The 23,042-nt window shown below is 35.2% G+C and overlaps 1 protein-coding gene across 2 annotated transcripts in view; it reads right to left on the bottom strand.

Annotated features, from left to right (window-relative positions):
* STYX (serine/threonine/tyrosine interacting protein) overlaps window positions 1–23,042 on the bottom strand; it is a 39,740-nt gene that overhangs the window by 3,896 nt on the left and 12,802 nt on the right. Inside the window, exons 2-10 of one of the 2 annotated variants that reach the window (XM_055303958.1) lie at window positions 21,100–21,132; window positions 19,544–19,597; window positions 15,495–15,592; window positions 11,052–11,112; window positions 10,793–10,829; window positions 10,364–10,403; window positions 10,219–10,269; window positions 8,256–8,328; window positions 1,587–1,680 (exon numbers count right to left, since the gene is read on the bottom strand). In XM_055303958.1, the coding sequence (XP_055159933.1) occupies window positions 1,587–1,680; window positions 8,256–8,328; window positions 10,219–10,269; window positions 10,364–10,403; window positions 10,793–10,829; window positions 11,052–11,112; window positions 15,495–15,592; window positions 19,544–19,597; window positions 21,100–21,132 (541 nt within the window). The remainder of the gene's footprint in view (window positions 1–1,586; window positions 1,681–8,255; window positions 8,329–10,218; window positions 10,270–10,363; window positions 10,404–10,792; window positions 10,830–11,051; window positions 11,113–15,494; window positions 15,593–19,543; window positions 19,598–21,099; window positions 21,133–23,042) is intronic. The other variant, XM_055303960.1, reaches the window with a different exon arrangement.

The following is a 23,042-nucleotide window of genomic DNA, read 5'->3' on the forward strand; positions in this document are numbered from 1 at the left end:
ACTATAATTATGTCTTAGTATTACTAATAATCATTTTTAAAATAGTTTGGAAAAATATATATATTTTAAAGATTATATAAAATGACAATATCAAATGACAGAGAGCAAGCAAGCCCACAAAGAGGGAGCGGCAGGGAAAGTGAGAAGCAGACTCCCTACAGAGCAAGGAGCCTAATGTGGGACTCCATCCCAGGACACTGGGATCATGACCTGAGCCAAAGGCAGACATTTAATCAATTGAGTCACCCAGGCACCCCTAAAATAGAATTTTAAAGGAAATAATGGTACTTAAATGTTTGGTTACATTTAAGCACCAGAGCCTATGACTTAGAACATAAAATATAAGAGATTAATTTTACATTGTACAATTTTATTTTGTAGATTATCTTTTTTGCTTTCATAGACAGTGCTGAAAATTTTTCCATTGAAAGCTGTGGTTTTATTACCAACAGGTCTAGAGCTGGGAGAAAGGATGGCTTGCAGCAGATAATACGGCTGCTATAGCTAAATTTCAGATACAGTGCTGTACTTGCATTCTAAAAGAGATAAGAGGCATAAATAATTAATGCAAAGTAGAAAGTGAGGAGGTATAAATAAAGCTCTATAGGAGTTCCGAATAACCAGGGATTGGAGGAAGATGAAGTTAATCATCATTTCTCTTGAGCAGATATAACATGAACTAAGTTTTAAAGGGTAGAAAGACTGAATGTGCATTCTAGGAGGAGAAAAGAGACAAAATGAAACCATCAAGTAGTCTGGCTTTCTGGAGTGCCTATATAAAGAGGAACACTGAGAGATACCAAGATCCAGAAGCACCTTACTTACTATTAACTCTAGGTTTTCTTCTGAAGGATTTAACCCAGTGAAGGCTTTTGTACAGGAAAAATACATCAGAACTATCTTTTGTAAAAATAAATCTGGCCACAATGTATAGAATAGACCAAGTGAGAGTTTGGATGGGAGGCCAATATTGACCTGAAATAGAATGAGACTGAGTAAAAAAGAGATAAACAAAGGTAGCAAGGTCTTAGAAAAGAAGACAGAAGTTAAAAGATTTTGAAAGCATGCTTGGATCATTAACTTTGAAAATAGGGGAAGGAGTGCTCTGACAAGCATAAGGAAGAAAAGGAGAAGGGATTGAAATACTAATTACAAGAGAAAAATTGGAGTAGCTCATAGTAGTCAACCTACTTAACCTGAAAAATCCTTTCATTTATTAATCACCTTTTATTTTTAATAAGATCACCTGAGTGTACTTAGAGCCCCTTCTCCAGATCCCTCTTATTATTTTAATCTTTATAGCAGTTATACTATTTAAAGACTTAAGTAGAAGTTTGATCTTCCAGCCAGCATATTCTATTAACCAGGTACAATGGTATACACACAGCAGAAACTCAATATAATACACATGGATACATTATAAAATTAAAATTTGCAATTATATTATGTGAATCCAATTAAGTCTCCCCAAAGTTTTCTAAACAATTTAGATTGTTCAGTATAACTTATAAAGAGCAAAAGATGCTTTCTACCCTTCATACCATCATCCTTCTCCCCAACCCTCTCTAAAATACAAAAATCCTTACCTGTAGGTCCAGAATGAACAGATAACGACCTTTCTATCTGCAGTGGTGACATCATCTGTATTGTTAATTTTGCTAGATAGATGGCTTCATATTCCTAAAAAAGATTTAATTAACTTGAATATACATTTAAATTCGTGGGTACCCAAAACAGTGATTAATGTGTACATTATTTGTATTCTTAGTTTATACTGAAAAATTTGGTGCCATACTGTTGAAAGAGTTTAGGGATGCCTGGGTGGCTCAGTATGTTAAGTGGCTGACTCTTGGTTTCAGATAAGGTCATGATCTCAGGGTTGTGGAATGGAGCCCCACGTCAGGCTCCACACACGTGCAGAATCTGCTTGTCCCACCCCCCAACACTCTTGCCATGCACTCTCTCTCTAATAAATACATATTTTATTTATTTAAAGACTTTATTCATGAGAAACTTATTTATTTATTTATTTATTTATTTATTTATTTATTTATTTATTTATTTATAGACTTTATTTATTCATGAGAAACAGAGAGAGAGAGCGAGAAAGAGAGACAGAGACACAGGCAGAGGGAGAAGCAGGCTCCATGCAAGGAGCCCCATGTGGGACTCGATCCCGGGTCTCCAGGATCACGACCAGGGCTGAGGGTGGGACTAAACCACTGAGCCACCGGGGCTGCCCAAATACATATTTTTAAAAGAGAAATAAATGCAAGTTTAAAATTCCTATCATAAAAAAATTAAAATAAAATTCCTATCTCATATTTTCACATTTACTGACAAAACTATAAATCAAGCCACATTAACAACTTGCACTAGGGTATCATACACTGAACTGCTAGTCAGGCAGTTATCTGTTTTCTGCCACTGGGTCTTAGCTATATGATCTCTAACTTCCTCTGTTAAAACACACACACACACACACACATCCCCCAAACCCAAAAAATGATAAAAATAAAATGAAGTTCAATAAAGATAAAATGTTATACAGTTGTAAAATATTTTAAAAATTAGAGTAATAAGCCACTTAATGGATTCAAATATATATTTGATTTTCTAATTCCTTAAATTTAATAGTCCTCTACTTCCAAAGATGGAAGAATAAAAGCACTTCTATCCCTCTCCCCTTCAAGAAAACAAGAAATAGAGATCTCCTTATTTGATCAAAGTAGGAAACATCCATAACCCTGAATATGAGAAGAATGAAAAATAAAGAACGGATTACCAAATAGGTCAGAATAGAGGTTACCTTTACAAAAGGAGAAAGAGTGTTAGTGGTTGGAAACGGGTTGTAATACAAGGGGTCCTGGTGTATGTTCAATTTCTTGACCTGATGGTATTTACATGGATGTTTATTTACATTTTATGCATTTTCTGTATGTGTATTATATTTCACAAAAAAAAACTTATTTTTTAAATGGAACCAGACCAAGCTAGGCACACAAGATGCCAGACTCCAGAAATCAGGCAGAATGGGTACACTTTAAAGTGCTCCCAAAAAAGGTGGTGGTTCTTTTTTTTTCTTTTTTAAGATTTTATTTATTTATTTATTCATAGAGACCCAGAGAGAGAGAGAGAGGCAGAGACACAGGCAGAGGGAGAAGCAGGCTCCTTGCAGGGAGCCCGACGTGGGACTCAAGGTCTCCAGGATCACACCCCAGGCTGCAGGCAGCGCCAAACCCCTGTACCACCAGGGCTGCCCAAAGGTGGTAGTTTTAAGATAAAACAAGCCCTTGTAGAGTATGATAGGAAATATGAGTGGGCTGTGGGGATGAGGTAGGGCATACTGAGGAAAATGTTAATGCCAACATTTCACGCCATTTTGCAAAAAGCAGGTATATGTATAGTAAGATGGAAGAGAAACTGAGTTGTATGTAGCCAAGTATCTGATCTTCGCTAAAAATAGACTAAAACAGTAATTCCCAAGCCTGGCTGTACCTGAGGATTACCTGAGAATTTTACAATACATATATGCTCAAATCCCACCCCCAAGTGATTCTCATTTAATTGTTTTAAGTTAGATTCCCCTGGAAGGCTTTAATGTGCATGCCATGTTTATCAATACAAACAAGAAAAACCCGTGACATAAGGGGCGCTCTGCTTCTTACTAAGTTAAACCACCAGAAAAAAGTGTTGGTGTCTTCCAAGACAAGTGAGAAAACTTAAGCTGTTTGCTTTCCCCAACCACTACCCAGGTTCCTCTCCCACAACTTTACTGTTGGGCAAATAGCTGTTCTAAGAATACTTCCAGTACAAAGATCACCAATAATCAAAAAGGAACCACTGCAGGTTTTAGCATAAAGATGGCACAAGGGGGAAAAAAACTATTTCAACATTATAGTGAAAAGTCCTATGAAGAGCATTGCATGAAAATCACACCATGAAGCAGATGAAAATGATTAATTCTCCATGAAATCAATGAGAATATGGCATTTCTGATGTGAGTTCAAAGAAGAAATAAAAGGACTCATGGAAGAAATATAACAATTAAAAAGATGATATCCCAACTATCAGAACTTGGGAGAAAAAAATAAAACCACAGAAATAATGAATATAACAGAATCAACGAGAACAGACCACACTATCCCATTCCAGCATAATAGTAATTTTCTCTTTTCTCCTGGATTGTTCCAAATAGCAAACATGCCATATTTCCTACCATTTTAGAAAACAAAATCCTCCTTAGTAACCCGTTTCCTCTTTAGCTACTGTCCTTTCCATTTTCCCCTTCAAAGTAGAATTCCTAGAATCATCTATTCTTGCTATTTACATTCCTCTCTTCCCATTTTCCCTTAAACTCTGAGCAATGTTTATCCTTCCCCTTCCACAAAACCTGTTTGTCAAGGACACCAAGGACTTCATGTTCCTAACCGAATGTCCATTCTCAGCCTGTATCTTATATATTATCAGCTTTTGAAATAGTGGTTCCCTCCCCACTTTTTTTTTTAAAGATTTGATATTTTAAAAAAAGATTGATATTTTATTTTGCTTATTTTATTTTAGGGGGGCAGGGGAGATAGAAAATCTCAAGCAGACTCCACTGAATGCAGAGCCTTACACAGGGCTCAATCTCATGACCTGTGAGATTATGAGATGACCAGAAATCAAGAGTCAGACGCTTAACCAACTGAGCCACCCAGGCACTCCCATTCCCTACTTCTTCAAACACTTTCTTCACTTGACTTCCCAAACAACAAGCGACCCTGATTTTTTCCTATCTCACTGGCCATTCTTTTTCATCTCTTCTATGAATTCCTCATCTCCCCACCCTCTATATGTTGGAGTGTGTTAGGATCTGTTTTGGAAATTCTTCTCTATCCACACTCCCCTAGTGATCTCACTCAGTTTCAGGGCTTTCAATAGCATCTACATACTGATATTCCTTAAATATATGGTTCTTCCCCATAAACTGTGAATTTATAAAACTGCCTACTGTCTAACAGCCCTCTAATCTGACCAAAACTGACCTTGATTTTACTCCCTGTAAACCTTCTCATGCAGTTTCTTCCACATCTTCCATAGAGGACTAGATTCATTCTAATCTCCTCTCTTCATATCCAATCCATCAGCAAATCCTGTCAGCTATACAGTCAAATCCAAAATGTGCCCTCTTCTCACCTCTTCCCCTACCATTTTGGTCCAAACTAGTATTTTCTTTTGACTTGTAGGGATTGAGGGGTAAGGGTAGAGGTGGGTATACCTGTTAGGAAGCTATTGCAGCAATACAGTCAAAAGAAAATTAAGGAAACAAGTCATGCAGATATTTGGAGAAACGCATTCTAGATGTGAAGAGATACAGGCAAGTGCCTTGAGATGAGAACATGCATAGTATTTTCAAGTAATTACAAGAAGGTCAGTGTGACCTGAGTATATATAGTATGAAATGGATAGGAGGAGATCAGAATAGAGAGGTAAGGGACTACATAACGTAGGGATGTATAAACCACTGTAAATAAGGCCTTTGTCTTTTAAGTAGAGGAATAACTTCTCATAATAAGATTCTGCCTACAGAGCTGAGTATATTCTGCTGAATACAGGATACTGTAAATTTCATAAGAAATAAATATGTTCTACACAAAGAAAACTTTAAAACACAAAAGGACACAGAAACTGATTTGAATAAATGGAATCTTGGAGAGGAAGACTAAAAATGTAAAGGTGTCAATTCTTTTTGAACTGTGAATATAGTAGCAATTTAAAAAATATAGGGCTCTTTCCAGTAAAGTTCACACCAAAAAATAAATGCTAAGAACTTGCCAGGAAAATTCTAGAAAGAACATTAATGAGGGAATCTTGAGCTATGCCATAAGTTAGTTCTATAATATCACAGTACTTAAAATGGTTGGATACAGTTGCAGCATTAAGCAGAGCAATGGAACAGAATTCAAAGTCCAGAAACAGACCCAAGTATAGATCAGAGTTTGGTATATAATAAAAATGACACTTCAAACCAGTTGGCTAAAGACATTCCTTAATATAGAAAGAGCTCTTATAAACCAATGAGAAAAACATAAAAATCTGATAGAAGAATGAACAAACCAAAGGAGTCACCACTTTCACCACCATGATGACAATGATCAGAAAATCTGTTAAAATACTTTTGGCTATTGGTACTGCATGGGAACTACTAGGAAAGAGATACTGTTTCCTGGGGGTCTTACACTATTTCAGCCTTTAGAAAGACTATTTGGTAACATCAATTTCAAATACCCCTTACCTTGCAATTCCACTTTACATATTTATCTTACAGGTGTATTTGCACATGTAAACAAAATGTACCTACTAGTTTATTTTCCCCAATATTGTTAAATCATTAAAGGCTAGAGACTATCTAAAAGGTTTATGTGGGATCCCTGGGTGGCTCAGTGGTTTAAGCGCCTGCCTTCGGCCCGAGGCATGACCCACATCAGGCTCCCTGCATGGAGCCTGCTTCTCCCTCTGCCTGTGTCTCTGCCTCTCTCTCTCTCTGTGTCTCTCATGAATAAAAAAATAAAATCTTTAAAAAAATAAATAAAGTAAAAGGTTTATGTATGAGGAATCAATATATGAAGTTGTGATGCATATATATGTATGCATATATACACATGCAATTAAGTATATTATGCAGTTAGACTTGTATATATACTGTATTTTTTAAATGTGTATATGTTACTTTTTCAAATACAAAAATCAATTTTAAAAGACAATGTTTTTAAACAACAGGGTTAAAAGGCAAAGAAACTTATAAATTCTAGTTTTACATAACACAATTAAAAAGGAACAAAAACATTTTATTACATAAACATGCTAAAGTCAGACATATCACTTTCTGTTTTAAATGAAGTAAAAACTAATAAAAACTAAAAACAAAACAAAACAAAAAATCCTGTAGTTTGGTAACTGAGACAATCCATTTCATTAATTTTTTTTAAGGGTTTTATTTATTTGAGAAAGTGAGCACAAGTAGGGAAGGGGGAGAGGGAGAGGGAGAAGTGGACTCCCCACTGATCAGGGAGCCCAATGTGGGGCTTGATCCCAGGACCCCAAGATCATGACCTGAGCCAAAGGTAGATACTTAACCAAATGAGCCACCCAGGTACCCCTAAGACAGTCCATTTTCTAATGCTCTTGATGTCTCTCAATGTGAGATTTATTCCTGCATAACTGGATAGAATCAGCCGGAGGACATTCTTCAATCTGATTTTCGTTCTTGGAAAAAATTAAATAAACTTAGTTTAAACAGATACTTCACAGGTATATCTTACTGTCTTTTTAGTGCATCTTCTAGGCGCCAATAGAATTTGAAACATGGAAAGGAAACACATATAAAATAGATTATAAACGCTGCTACATATAGTATACTTAGAGTCAATATTCTTATCTGTGTAATCAAAAAAGAAAAGACTGAAAAATTTCTAACATCAATTATTTTCTCTTACATTTAACGATATGCCTTTAACCCTTTTGTCACAGTAATGGCAGCTTTTAAGAAAAAGAAAGAAAATACCTTTAGCTGGAAATGTGAACTTGAATAAAAAAATCAAATTAGGGGTTGCCTGACTGGCTCAGTTGGAGAAGTATGAGACTCTTGATCTCAGGGTCATGAATCTGAGCTCCATATTGGGTGTGGAGATTACTTAAAAGGAAAAATAAATAAAATTTGACTATGGTCATTTTTTTAAAAGATTATTTCTTTATTTGAGAGAGAGAGAGAGAAAGAGAGCATGATTGGGAGGGACAGAGGGAGAGGGAGAGAGAATCTCAAGCAGACTCTACGCTGAGCATGGAGCCTGACATGGGGCTTGATCTCACGACCCCAAGATGACGACCTGAGCTGAAACCAAGAGTCAGATACTCAACCGGATGAGCCACCCAGGAGCCCCTGACTATGGTAATTTTTTAATATTTAAAGAAAACTCTAGGGACGCCTGAGTGGCTCAGTCAGTTAAGTGTCTGCCTTAGGCTCAGGTCATTATCTCAGGGTTCTGGGATCCAGCCTCGAGTGGGCTCCCTGCTCAGCAGAGAGCCTGCTTCTCCCTCTCCCCATCCCCTACTCATGCTCTCACTATCTCTCTCTTCTCAAATAAACAAACTCTTTAAAAAATAAATAAAATTTTAAAAATAAAAAAATAAATTCTACACTTAAATTACATGGACGTAAGATTTTAATTACACTACTTTCTGATTACTTTAAAGAGGAGAAAGAGAGAAGTTACCTGAAGTTGATGGACAAATCCAGCATTAGGATTAATACAAAATCTTCTTTCTTGAACATAAGCAAATGCATCTCTGAAAACAAAAAAAGAAAACTAAGGTGATGGTATTATTTCATGAATTAATCTCAATTTTCAGAATTTACCTAAAATAGGAACTTACCCAAAAATTTACCTAAGCAGGAAATCATAATCATAAAGCTTATACTACAGAGAGGTAGTGAGTTGTAGTAGAAAAATCAACAGCAAGGGCAGATGAAATATCACCATCCCTCTGTTTACCAGCTTGTATTCTAAGGGAAACTGCTGAACTTTCTAAGCTTTTTCTTATTTGTAAATTGAGGATTATAAAAATTCCTACCTTGGAGGGCTATTGTGAGATGCATGATAATAGGTTTACAGCACCTTATATGGCATCTATTACATAGTATGTGCTCAAAATATTATCATTGTTAGACAAGGAAAAGTATATCTACTTCCTTGTTTTGTTGTAAAACTTAAATGAGATAAAAGAGCTTAGAATAATACCTAGCACATAGCAAAGACCCGATATGTGGAAGCTATTTTCACTATTACTATCAAGACACCAAATAATAAAGAGAAAATATAAACATAGTCTACCGAGCACTAATCTTTTTCAATTAAATAAAGCATTTGTATTCAAATAATATTAACTGATACTTTTAAGCCAACCTTCCATCAAAATCTAAACTAAAAGGATACCAAACAAACTAAACAAACATTTGAGTGTATACTGTGTGCCAGGAATATTGATCCAATGCTGAATACAGCTCAAATGAGAGGAACAGGGAAAATGGTATAATGATGTAAAGGTTGATACAGGCACATCATGCAAAGTTTCACTGGCCATGATAAGATTAAGGATCAGAAACCTCTGAAAGCTTTTTGGGATAAGGTGATTATTTGATCAGATTTATCTTTTGAAAAGATCATTCTGACTGTAGCATGGGGGGAAAAAACACTGGAGAAGGAGAGAATACATGAAACCACTAAGAAGACTACCTTGTTAAAGCCCAAGAGAGACGTGACTGGAGCTTCGATTAGGGGATTAAATGATGATAAAGAGAGAGATAAGAGACAGATTCAAGGTATATTTTAGGATGCAAAAGAGGATTAGTAATGATAAATTTGGAAGATGGGGAGTGAAAGACAAGGAACTGCCAATGATTACAAGATTTCTAACTTGTACAAGACACACTTAAAAAAAAAGGAAACAATGTACAATGGTCAGGCATTTATTTCAGGGCTCTCTTTTTTATCTAGGCAATACGCTTGGAAAAGCTGATTTTGGTTAAGAAAGACTACATTGGGGATCCCTGGGTGGCGCAGCGGTTTGGCGCCTGCCTTTGGCCCAGGGCGCGATCCTGGAGACCCGGGATCAAATCCCACATCGGGCTCCCGGTGCATGGAGCCTGCTTCTCCCTCTGCCTGTGTCTCTGCCTCTCTCTCTCTCTCTGTGACTATCATAAATAAATAAAAAATTAAAAAAAAAAAAAAAAAAAAGAAAGACTACATTGAATTGTGAAAAAACCTGAAACAATTTCTAGGTAATTTTTTATCCAATTGCCATTAAAGGAAAACATAATAAATTAGCCTTTTAAGCAAGGGAAGAAATAATATCTGCATCTAAGTTTTAAACTAGGACTACACAATTCTCTAGCAGCAAACAATTTTCCATAATTATTTCCAAATATAACTACCTTGGCTTCTTAACAACAGTTAGCACTAACTCCCCAAAACCACAAAATGTTAGCCTAAGTAGATATATACAAGGTGGACAAGCTACAAAGGTTAAGAGGCTAATTAATCGTGGGATACAAGAGCCTGACTAATCAACATAAATAGATAACAAAATCAGGATATCAATTGCAAATTCCCAAACTTTCAATTAAGCTTCATTTTAATGAGAATTTAAACATGGCTATGTTTCAGAGTACTTTCTTACCTGTACTTCATTCCAAATGTTTCCATAATGTACGCAATAACAAAGGCAGCACTGAAGAGGGGGGAAAAATTTTTAGAAAAAAAAATAGAAAACAGAGCTCATTAATTAAATGCTAGAGAAAGAAAAATAATCTTTAACTTCATACCTCCTGGAGATCCCTGCATTTCCATGGACAAGAACTTTTCCTGAAAAATAAGAAATAGTTATTCTCACAAAAAAACATCTAACTCAGCAACTAAAATAATACTAATAAGATAAATAAGATAGTAAGATAAATTTTTCTTAAACATTTTATATCTTATACAAATCACTTGGATATTTATTTAACTTTCGAACTTTACAATTTAACTTTGAAATTCAAGGGATTCAAAGCTGACTCAAAAATTCGAAAATACTTATAGGGATATTTAAGAAAGCCTATCCAAATGAAACAAGGAGTTGGGAAAATACAAATTTGGGAATAGTATATTACATACAATTGCAACCTCCATATACTGCACTTAAGACAAATGTTAACTAAAAAATTAACTATGACACATAATCTAAAAATGAACACTAAGAAAATATTACTTACCTCCAGTTTGTAAGCTTCCATCAATAAATTCTTTAGTCTGAAGGCAAGACAGTGTGTTTTAAGAAAAAGTGGATTAGCATAAGCATAAAATACATAGAGTAAAACAAAATATATTGAAAAAATTTACTGATGACTCAAATTAATATTGCCTTAATTCAAGAATTTCCAAAAGGCTACAAATGCAACTATTACAAATTTTTAGAACCATAATTGAGACAAATCATAAATTATAAGTGATAATAAAATATTTGATACTTACCATGGGAAAATAACGTATTATATTTTCAACTGGATTATCTGCAATGTCCAAGACTAAATATCTGAAAATAGAATATTCTGTGATAAGCACACTTTCAGACAAAACTCTACACACAAAAAACTTCAAAATTTGTTGACAACCATGAAAATAATGTGAAACAACTTTCAAAGCATCATATTCCCAAGACCTTGGTCATAGTTTGTATACTGCTTAAACGCATAGCATTTAAAGCCTTAAATAAGTTAACATTTCTGATATTTTTACATAAAAAAAATCTATCTGGTTAAAATTGAAAAATGACAGGGAGAAAACTTTCCTCTAGATCAGAGTGGACCTGGAATAAAAAGACAAAAACTGTTTGTATTCTTTATTGTTACTCTATTTCTACTAACTTCCCCATAGACTAGAAGATTCTTCTTTGAGTAGCCCTGTGACCCCTCCTCACAATGCCACTGAGGACAATTCCGAGGAAGCACAACCCCTTTCTCTGAAAGAGAAGAAGGTAAGTAAAATAGAAGTCTAAGGGAGCCATGAGTCAAACATCCATTGCTTGAACTAACCTTCAGTAGAGCAAAGCCCACTAAAAAACCACTTGTCCTACAATTTTGTAGTTTTTTGGAAAACACCAATAAGAAGACATCATTAATATGCTAGGCTTATTTTATTTTGTGAAAAACTTCCCTAACTTACCTAGACCACCAGTTTAGTAATACAACTATAATATTTAACTAAGTTTCAAAATTAATTCTTAAAGTCAATATTGCCTTAAAAATTACAGTTCTTTAGTGATCATTTAAGTACTAAAGCAATCATTTAGGTTGTCACAACTTCAATAAATTCAGAGCTTATCACAGAGAAGCTGAAACTCAGTATCCAAGGACAATCCAATGTAAAACCCAAAAGGATTCTGACAATGACTGTTTCCTAAAGTGATTATGTAGGCTAAATTACAGGAAAAAAAAGTTAATTCAGAGTCATTCTTAAAATATTCTACTACATGTCATGTTGAATATTAAAAACTGTTAGCAGTTGGAAAGCCTGGGTGGCTTAGTCAGTCAAGCATCCAACTCTTAATCTCAGCTCAGATCTTTTTTTTTAAGATTTTTTTTAAACATTTTATTTATTTATTTATTTATTTATTTATTTATTTATTTATTTATTTATTTATTTATTTATGAGACACAGAGAGAGAGAGGCAGAAACACAGGCAGATGAAGAAGCAGGCTCCCCACAAGGAGCCCAATGTGGGGCTCGATCCAGCATCCCGGGATCATGCCCTGAGCCAAAGGCAGACGCCCAACTACTGAGCCACCCAGGTGTCCCTTTTTTAAAAATCTTATTTTTATTTATTCATGAGACACACAGAGAGAGGCAGAGACATAGGCAGAGGGAGAAGCAGGCTCCCTGCAGGAAGCCCGATAAGGGACTCAATCCCTGGACCCCAGGATCACAACCTGAGCCAAAGGCAGACACTCAACCACTGAGCCACCCAGGCATCCCTCAGCTCAGATCTTGATCTCAGGGTTGTGAGTTTGAGCTCGACGTTGGGTATACAAATTACTTAAAAATAAAATCTTTTCGGGCTCTTTGCCTGGAGCCTGCTTCTCCCTCTGCTTATGTCTCTGCCTTCTATGTCTCTCCTGAATAAATAAAATATTTATAAAAAGATAAAATAATATCTTTTAAAAAACAAAAACAAAACTATTAGGAAAATTATCAGTCTATAATTCAATATTCTGAACCTAAGGACAAAGGGTTTTTCCACTAGGATAAAAAAGCTGTGGGATGCCTGGGTGGCTAAGCAGTTAAGCATCTGCCTTCAGCTTAAGGCTTGATCCTGGGATCTGGGATTGAGTCCTGCTTCAGGCTCCCTGTGAGGAACCTGCTTCTCCCTCTGCCTATGTCTCTGCCTCTCTCTCTGTCTCTCATGAATAAATAGATTTTTAAAAAGGAAAAAAAAAAAAAAAGCTGTACCTAGGACATTTTGATACTAAAAACAAAAACTATATAAATTAGAAATGTCTAGTATAGCCATTTAAAATATGGCATTATTTTTAATATATGTTCAGTCTATATGAGTGTAGATATAATACACATGTATAATAGGGTTAAGATTTAAAACGAATATGCCAAAATGTTAACTAAAGTGTTTCCTCTTGGTTGTGGAATGATTTTATATTTTTCTTGGCATCAATCTGTATTTTCTAAAATATCTATAAAGAATATGGAGGTCTTTTATAATTAGAAAAAAATTAAATCTAATTTTAGAATGCAGACATTCCTTGTTTGTTTTAAATATTTTATTTAAGAGTGAGCAAGCAAGAGACAGTACACAAGTGGAGGAGGGGGGCAGAGGGAGAAGCAGACTGCTGAGCAGAGAGCCCAATATGGGGCTCTATCCTGGGACTCCAGGATTATGACCTGAGCTGAAGGCAGATACTTAATCCACGTGCCCCTGGATATTCTTTTTTTTTTTTTTTTAAAGATTTTATTTATTTATTTATGAGAGACACACAGAGAGAAAGAGGCACAGCAGGCCCCATGCAGGGAGCCCGACTTGGGACTCCAGGGATCAGGCCCTGGGCTGAAGGTGGCGCTAAACTGCTGAGCCACCAGGGCTGCCCTAGATACTCCTTTTTTAAAGTAAGTTTCTATTAACTGAAAAATGTATACACATGGTAAAAAATTCTAGCAGTATAAAAATATTTGCAGTAAAAAATATGCCCCTCTAGCATCCCAGACCCTGAATTTTCCTTCTCAGAAGCAATCACCAGATTTCTGGTCTTTTAGACTAGAAATTTTCTACACATAAACAAGAATATATGCCTAACATATTGTATATATTTTTAAACACAGAGTATACACTGGGTTGTACACCTTGTTTTTTTAATTGAATAAATCTTAGTGATTATTCCAAATCAACATACATAGAAATATTTCATTCTTTTTCAGGGTTACAGTCTTCTATTATACATTTACACAAAATATTTTAGAGTATGTTGTACTGATGAACACTCAGGTTGCTTTCATTTTTACAAATTTTAATAAAGCAGCACTTTAAACACACAGAATATCTCTATGATGATATTTTAAGGGTTAACAATAGCTACCTCCCAGGAGGGAAGCCAGATGGCTGGGTTTAGAGGAGGGAAGAGACTTACTTTATTTATACACCTTTTTTTCACCTTTTCTTTTTTTTGTATCGTGTAATACATATGCTTTATTTTTAAAATAGAATTAAAATAGCATTAAAAACCATTAAATGCTCAACCACACTCATTATAATGAGAAACGCAAATCAGAACTACATGAGACATCACTTTTACCTTAGAAAATTGGGAAAAATTAAAAATGCTTAATAATTCTGTCTTGGAGAGATACCAAGGAAAGTCTCTCTCATCTACTTTAGAGTGGGAATGTAAACTGATAGAACTCACTGGAGGGCAATCTACAACATCAATTAAAATTTTAGATGCTCATATTCTTTGTTCCAGCAATTCCACTTCTACAAATTTATCCAACTGATATATTCACACATGAATTAAATGACATGTAGATGAATACCCAATATATTAGCAAAGACTGGAAACAATCTAAATGCCCAACAGAAGACAGGCTGAATAAATTTTAGTATAGCTATATAATGGATTATAATGCAAGTTAATTTTTTTTAAAGATTTTATTTATTTATTCATGAGAGACACAGGCAGAGGGAGAAGCAGGCTCCCTTAAGGGAGCCTGATGTGGGACTTGACCCCGGGTCCCAGGATCATAGCCTGAGCCGAAGGCAGATGCTCAACTGCTAAACCATTCAGGCATCCCCCATGCAAGTTTAAAAAAACAATACAGCTAAGTAATGATATGAAGTGATCTCTAAAATATATTTTAAAAACTTTTTAAAGCAAGGGTGAAAAAATAAAAGTTTATCTACAGAAATATGCTTGTATATATATAATATAACCCTGGGTGCCACTCAAAAATAAGAGTGGATCCCTCTAGAGAGAGGAACTGAGTATATAAGGGACAGAAATAGGGAAATTTTTCGGTATATTATACATGCTTTTTAATCTTTAAAATTCTGCATTATATGTATTACTTGCTTAAAATTTTAAAGGAAACTTTTTTTTTTTAAGATTTTATTTATTTATTCATGAGAGACACAGAGAGAGAGGCGAAGACACAGGCCGAGGGAGAAGCAGGCTCTATGCAGGGAGCCTGACGTGGGACCCAACCCCGGGTCTCCAGGATCATGCACCCTGGGCTGAAGGTGGTGCCAAACCGCTGAGCCACCAGGGCTGCCCAGGAAACTTATTTTTTAAATGATACATGACCATCCTTATAAGACAGAGAAGTTTGCCGTAATAAAATCAACTTGAAATAAAAACTACATTACATGTTTGCTGCCCATACATTTTATTAATAAATCACAGCAATAATTCTTACCTAAATAATTGTTGAAAGTTTGGTTTAACAAAGTTTGCTTCAATATTTTGTCTTATGCATATTATATGGGTTATTCCATATTTCTGTAGTATAGGTAGCTATAAAAAAAGAGGGACAGGGAGAGAAACAGTTTAAAATATAAAACATCATCTTATTTTACCATAGATGTTTGAAAATATGCACAACTGAACATTAGAATTAATACAGCCACATATGAACCTTAACTAAGTACAGGGGATTAAAGCTAATTTTATAATAATATATCTGAAATGATCAGCAAGATATTTCAATGATTCAAGATTAATATATATCACGTATCCTCAATAGGATTATTTTATACAATTTTTTAAAAATTTTATTTATTTAAAAGACTTTTATTTATTTATTCATGAGAGACAGAGAGAGGCAGAGACATGGGCAGAGAGGGAAGCAGGTTCTATGCAGGGAGCCTAATGTGGGACTGGATCCCAGAAGTCCAGGATCACACCCTGGGCTGAAGGAAGGCGCTTAACCACTGAACCACCCAGATGTCCCTATTTTACATGATTTTAGAGCTTGTTGAGACCTTAAAGACAATTTATTTGGGAAACACTACTACTACACAGTGGTTAAAGCCATGGGCTTTGGAGTCTTGAGAGCCCAAGCTCTATATTCCAGCTCTGCTAATGACCTGAGCACTCTGTGGCTCAGTCTTCCCATGTGAAAATGGGGGAAAATATTAACCTTTTCATTGAGTGGTCGGATGGATGAATTATATATCAGATGTCTGGCACAATGCCTGGGATGTATGGCAGGAGTTCAGGAAATAGTTGTCATGTATATTGACTACCATTATTTATTCTATAGAAGGGACTACAAACACATAAACAGTTACTGAACATCACCGACATAGTTAATATCAGCACCAGAGCCCAGATCTCTAGATTATACCTTGCTTCTCCCAGTAAACTTTTTCTATTACAAGCCAGAATTAATTTATACAGTTCACAGACTACTAACATTTTAGTTTAAAGTTCTTCTAAAGTTAAAACTGGTAACTCCAAATGATACTATATTCTGTGGGACATTTTTGGCTCTACATTTAAAACAATTTAATATGACAATCCTCGATATATCAAGTTTTTATTTGCAACTGATCACAGGTTTCAGTGAATACAGTAACATGTTAGATAATGTATATGTTATATATGTCATATATACTATATATCATAATGACATATTTTAGTAGTTAGAATGTAAATTCCTAAGAACAAGGATTTTGTTCACTGATTCATATTAAGTATGTGTAAGAGTACCTTGAACATATTAACTATTTAATAATTATCTGTTCAATAAATGAACAAAATCATCCTGGCAAGAGGAATCAGAATTCAGAATCCTGAGTTTTCTATAATTTCAGCTTATATTCCTATATATTTAATTCCTACTTTCTGCATTAAATCCAGAACAATAATACCAATAACCTATGTTAGAAAACAAAGAATAATTCATATTTGTTATGGACTGAGTATTTTTGTCTCTGTCAAAATTTGTACATTGAAGCCCTAACCCCCAAGGTGATGATAGTATTAGATGGGCCTTTGGGAGGTAATTAGATTTAGATGAGGTCATTATGGTGAAGCCCCATCATGGAATTAGTGCTCTGGTAATAGAAGAGACCCGAGAGCTTGAATCTTTCTGCCATGGAAAGATAAAGCAAGAACGCAGCCATCTCCACGCCAGCAAGAGGACCCTCACCAAAACCTAACTATGCTGGCACCCTGATCTCAGATGTCTTAGCCTCTACAATTGTGAGAAATAAATGCCTGTTGTTGAAGCCACTGGTCTATGGTATTTTATTATAGCATCCTGAGCTAAGAAAATGAGGTTTTCAAAAGTTTTAAATGTTAATTTTTGCAGCAAATTTTCCTGTCTGTATTTCCTGAGTGCATCCTGAGTTAGAAGAAAGGAGGTAAGCATTCAGTAGGATTAAGATTTAATCTATGTTCCATATTCACATTTATTAAACCTCCAAAATGTATTCAATATCTTTTTTTTTTTTAAAGATTTTATTTATTCATTCATGAGAGACACAGAGAGAGGCAGAGACATAGGTAGAGGGAGAGACAGGCTTCCTGTGGGGAGCCTGATGCAGGACTCGATCTCAGGACCCCGGAATCACAACCACTGAGCCACCCTGGTGCCCCTCAACATCTATTCTTTTGTTCTTATAGATCTGTAATATATAAAGAAGTTTTCATATCTACGTTATTAGTGCAAGAAACCATGGAAGATACACATAACTCTGGATAAAAACCTGGTTTAACAAGCACTGAAGGCATGTATATGAGACTATTACTAGTAAAAACAAACCTTTACAAAATGCAACTCAAATGTAATAGCATACAGAATATTTTCTACTTTTCAACGGGTTTTCATTTATATAAAGCAAATTATAACCTTATCTCATACCTACAAATCACAGAAAAATTATACACGAAGAAACAGTTCAAATGTATCTGAATGCAATAAAAGGTAGGCTTAACTAAATGAGTATTAGAAAAGGGTTTAGGTTTCTTGGTCTCTATTATCATTTGTTGTTACATATTTTCTGGATGATGGTATAAAAAAGGGATATAAACTGTAGTATGGTGATTCAGAATGGGAAATAATCAAATTTTGCCATAGAAACTTTTCCTCAGTCTAACAATTAAAGCATGGTGAAACTGAGGGGGAAGAGGTTTTGAGGCGATCTGTAAACACTTATAATTTAATGTGACAAATACTATAATAAGTATATTTATAAAATGCTGTAGGTATACAAAAAGCAAGTAATCTAAAACTATCTTGAAGGCCAATATTTTGTGAATACTACATTATCTGGCTTTTGTTTATCTTAAGTAACTCACAGTTAAGTCTGTAAGTTATCTATCTTTTCCTTAGTACTTTTTTTTACCAACACCCTACCCTTTCCAACCTAGCTGTAAGCCATCAAAACTAGGTTTACTCTTACATATGCCAACAGTGACAAAGCCTTCCAGTTTCAAAGAAATGACTCTAAATTTAAAAAACTCCCTATTGGGAAGCCCCGGTGGCGCAGCAGTTTGGCGCTGCCTGCAGCCTGGGGTGTGGTCCTTGAGACCCGGGATCGAGTCCCACATCGGGCTCCCTGCATGGAGCCTGCTTCTCCCTCTGCCTGAGTCTCTGCCCCTCTCTCTCTGTGTCTATGAATAAATAAATAAAGTCTTTAAAACTCCCTATTCATCTAAAATTCATAAATACATTAAATTAAATCATTAAAGTTAAAAATTCTAGTTTTGTTTTTGTTTTGATTTTTTAAAAAACCTACTGTAGATAGATATCATACAAAATACTGACTTCTAAATAGAGTATTGGGGAAAGCACGCAATACAGTATTTCACATTATAATTCAAAATGAATTAGTAGCATTGTCATAATTCATAGGACTGAATCTTCTAGGAAGTAACAACATTGCTGCATATAGTAAAATGAGATCTACCCTGTTAACTGTGTAATGAATGAAATCCATTTCAGTTTGACTATACAGGAGACAGATATATATGATATAATACTCTATGGCCTGGAGCATAGGTCTCTGAAGCAAAAACAGAAGTAAGATTTTATCAATTAAGATACATGTGCATACACATGTACACACCCCCCCCACACACACACATTTACACTTGATAAGGAAAGATTAACTAAAATGTCAAATATACTTGTTTTAGGATTTAATTCTATTTCATCATTCAGAGGATACGATTAGCAATGATAGATATCTAATATTTTAGAGGATAGAAAGTCAATTATTTAGTAAATCTTTCAAATACATGGATTTCACAAGAAAAATAATACATAAAAAAGCTCATTTGTGATTTGTTGTGAAACACCTGACAATGACTGGTCCAGTAAAATTTAAAGAGGTCGGTACTCCAGGGTGACATGCAGTATTTGTGGATCTTACCTCAAATAAAATGCCTACTACTAAAAAATTTATTTCAAAAAAGCTAGTTAATAGTCTTTTGATGAACCTAACCTAAAGTTCATACCTTGCTTTTCATAGCAGAAGAATATGGTCCTAGAAACAGTCCAGGTAAAATTTCCTAGGAAAAATAAAATAGAGATATTGACCATTAAAAATTTAAATCTATACAAACTATATACCATATGAGTGGATTTGTGGAGTATTTCCATAGTTGTTATAGTAATTTTTTTTTAGCAAAACAGCTTGTTATTTAAGGAACATTTCCTAGCCACACTGAGCCAATGATTGGGAAAAGAAATGCAGATGTGCTTTATATATCAAGTGAAACATTTAAAGTTTAAATCTGGTTTTGAAAAGTCAGATAATGTGAACTTCCACAGTGCCTTTTTATTTTTATTTTTTTCCACAGTGCCTTTTTAAAAGCAGTTTGGGTAAAATAAGCATATTGTAAGACTATCCTTTTTTTTTTTTTTTTTTTTTAAAGACCGAGGGTGTGGGCGGCCCTGGTGGCTCAGCGGTTTAGTGCCGCCTTTGGCCCAGGGCCTGATCCTGGAGTCCCAGGATCGAGTCCCGTGTCAGGCTCCCTACATGGAGCCTGCTTCTCCCTCTGCCTGTGTCTCTGCCTCTCTCTCTTTCTCTGTGTCTCTCATGAATAAATAAAATATTAAAAAAAAAATAAAGACAGAGGGTATGAGGAAAGGGAGAAAGAGAATTTTAAGCAGGCTCCATGCCCAGCACAGAGACCAAGGCAAGGCTCAATCTCATGATAATGAGATCATGACCTGAGCCAAAACCAAGAATCCAACACTTATCTGAGCCAAAGAGGTGCCCCTATATGATTGTCTTTTAGACTTATTAATAAAACATCTCTAATTTTATTTATATTCTCTCTCATACAGGCTAGAAATAAAATAGGCATAAAGAAAATCACCCCTTTGGAATTACACAAAACCTTATTTAGCCAAATCAAAAGCAGCTCAAGACACAAGGTTAGAACTGTTGTTATCTTTAGTTAATAAAAGTATTGCAAAGTTTAAAAAAGACCAATACCAAATGTCTGCCTACTGACCGAGTTTCAACAATTTTAAATTGTTTACTTTCCAAATGCTAGATTAAAATTTATTCTATGTGAGTTCAACATAAAAAGATTTCAGTTGGACTATATCATATCCTAGATACTAATACAGTATAATTTTGTAGTTCAGTTCTATGAAAAACTGTAATTATTTGACTACAGGTCTGATTTCTCCTACCAGCTTCTTGTGGCAGAAATTACACTTTACTCATCTGTGTATTCCCCAAAGCACCAAATAAAATGCCTCACAGATACTAAGCTACTTTTAAAAAGAGAGTTTTCACTAAAGAAATGAAACATTTTCGGGATCCCTGGGTGGCGCAGCGGTTTGGCGCCTGCCTTTGGCCCAGGGCGCGATCCTGGAGACCCGGGATCGAGTCCCACGTCGGGCTCCCGGTGCATGGAGCCTGCTTCTCCCTCTGCCTGTGTCTCTGCCTCTCTGTGACTATCATAAGTAAATAAAAAAATAAAAAATAAAAAAAATAAAAAAAAATAATGGTACTAGTAATATGGGTTGGCTTGAATAAACAAAAAGGTTACCTTACCTGCATCTCTCGTCTCATAGGGTAGGTCCATTCCTTGAAGATGGAAAGAAAACACGAGAATAAAAGTAAATGACATATAAAAAATGTTACCCATTTAAAAGTTAAAGATGTGACATATGAATGTATGGAAATTTAAAGAATACATTGTACTTTAAGAATATTCTATAAATAAATTAAAACTGGCTTCACAAACACCTGAAATTTTAAGTGACAAGAAACAATGATTAAGGTATTCTTTAGGTAATTGTACTTCCATAATTACAATGATGTTATTTCATATAATGGATGGACCCGTTCATTAATTAAAAGAACACAAACTCTAGAAGTTTCTCAAAACTGATCCTCCAAAACAGAAATGTCAAATAGCTATTTTGTGATTCATGTCAACTCTAACCAACTAGGTAGATAGCTAAGTGTGAGGGATTCAAGAAGAGTACTGTGATTAGTGAGCAGTACACCTAATGGATGAAAGAATGTTAAGTGACAGGTATTTGCCATCCCTGATCTAATAAACCTCTAAATGCTTATCAAACAGCCCTTTTCATATCTTACTTGAGCTTAAGATCCTGTCTTTTAGTTTGATTCCCTTTAAAGATACATTTCACAAAAGTATAGAATTCATTCTGTCTTTGGAATGCAGACCAAAACAAACAAGTTGGAAAATAAGGCAAAATGCCAACGGCAGAAGACAGAAAACATTTTAAAAGTTGGGAAAGGGGGCACCAGGGTGGCACAATTGGTTAAGCACCTGACTCTTGGTTTCCGTTCACATGATCTTGTGGTTGTAAGATTCTCTGCCCCCCACCCCCCCCTTGCATGCACCTGCCTCCATCCACATTGAGCAGGAGTCTGCTTGTGATTTTCTCTCCCTTTGCCCCTCCCTCTTGTGTTCTCGCTCTCCAAAATGAATGAATGTTTAAAAAAAAAAAAAAAAAGGAAGAAGTTGGGAAAAGAGGGGCACCTGGGTGGTTCAGTCGGTTAAGCACCTGACTCTTGATTTCAGCTCAGGTCATGGTCTCAGGATCATTTGGATCAAGCCCTGTGTCAGACTCCTCCATATGGAGGGAGTTTGCTGGAGATTCTCTCCCTCTCCTTTTGCCCCTCCATCCCCAAAATAAATGTCTTTAAAAAAATAGAAAAATCAGGAAAAGAAAAAAGCAGTTACAGTGAATTGATATGAAGAATCAAACATGGTGCAAATAGTCCTCATTTATAAATGGACTACATTCCAAAAGTTTCTAACTTAGTTGCTTAAAACTCAGAATTATAAAGAGAAATGAGTTTTCTAAAGTTAAAACTTGAAAAGCTTTTTAAAAAATCTTTTATTTTCAGATGAAAGGGATTAAGGGGTACAAACTTCCAGTTATAAAATAAGTGACAAGGATTAAAAGTACAGCATCATCAGGAATATAGACAATAATTTGGAATAACTTTGTATGATGACAGAACTTATCTACACTTAATGGAGAGCGCTGAGCTGTGTACAGAACTGTCCAATTAGTATATAATATATCTGAAACTAATGTAACATTGTATGTCAATTAGAAATACCCTACCCAGCAATTACACTACTAGGTATTTATCCAAAGGATACAAAAACAGAGATTTGAAGGGGCACATGCATCCCAATGTTTATAACTGAAATGTCCACAATAGTCAAAATATGGAAATAGCCCAGATGTCCACTGACAGATGAATGGATAATGATGTGGTATGTATACACAATGGAGTATCATTCAGGCATCAAAAAGAATGAAATCTTTTTGGATCATTTGCAATGATGTGGATGGAACTAGAGAGTATTCTGCTAAGCTAAGTCAGAGAAGACAAATATCAAATGGTTTTCACTCATATGTGAAATTTAAGAAACAAAATAGATGAACATAGAGGAAGGGAAGGAAAAATAAAGTAATGGAGAGGGAGGCAAACCATAAGAGACTCTT

The sequence above is a fragment of the Nyctereutes procyonoides genome, unplaced genomic scaffold, assembly GCF_905146905.1.
Source record: "Nyctereutes procyonoides isolate TBG_1078 unplaced genomic scaffold, NYPRO_anot_genome, whole genome shotgun sequence".
Lineage (NCBI taxonomy): Eukaryota > Metazoa > Chordata > Mammalia > Carnivora > Canidae > Nyctereutes > Nyctereutes procyonoides.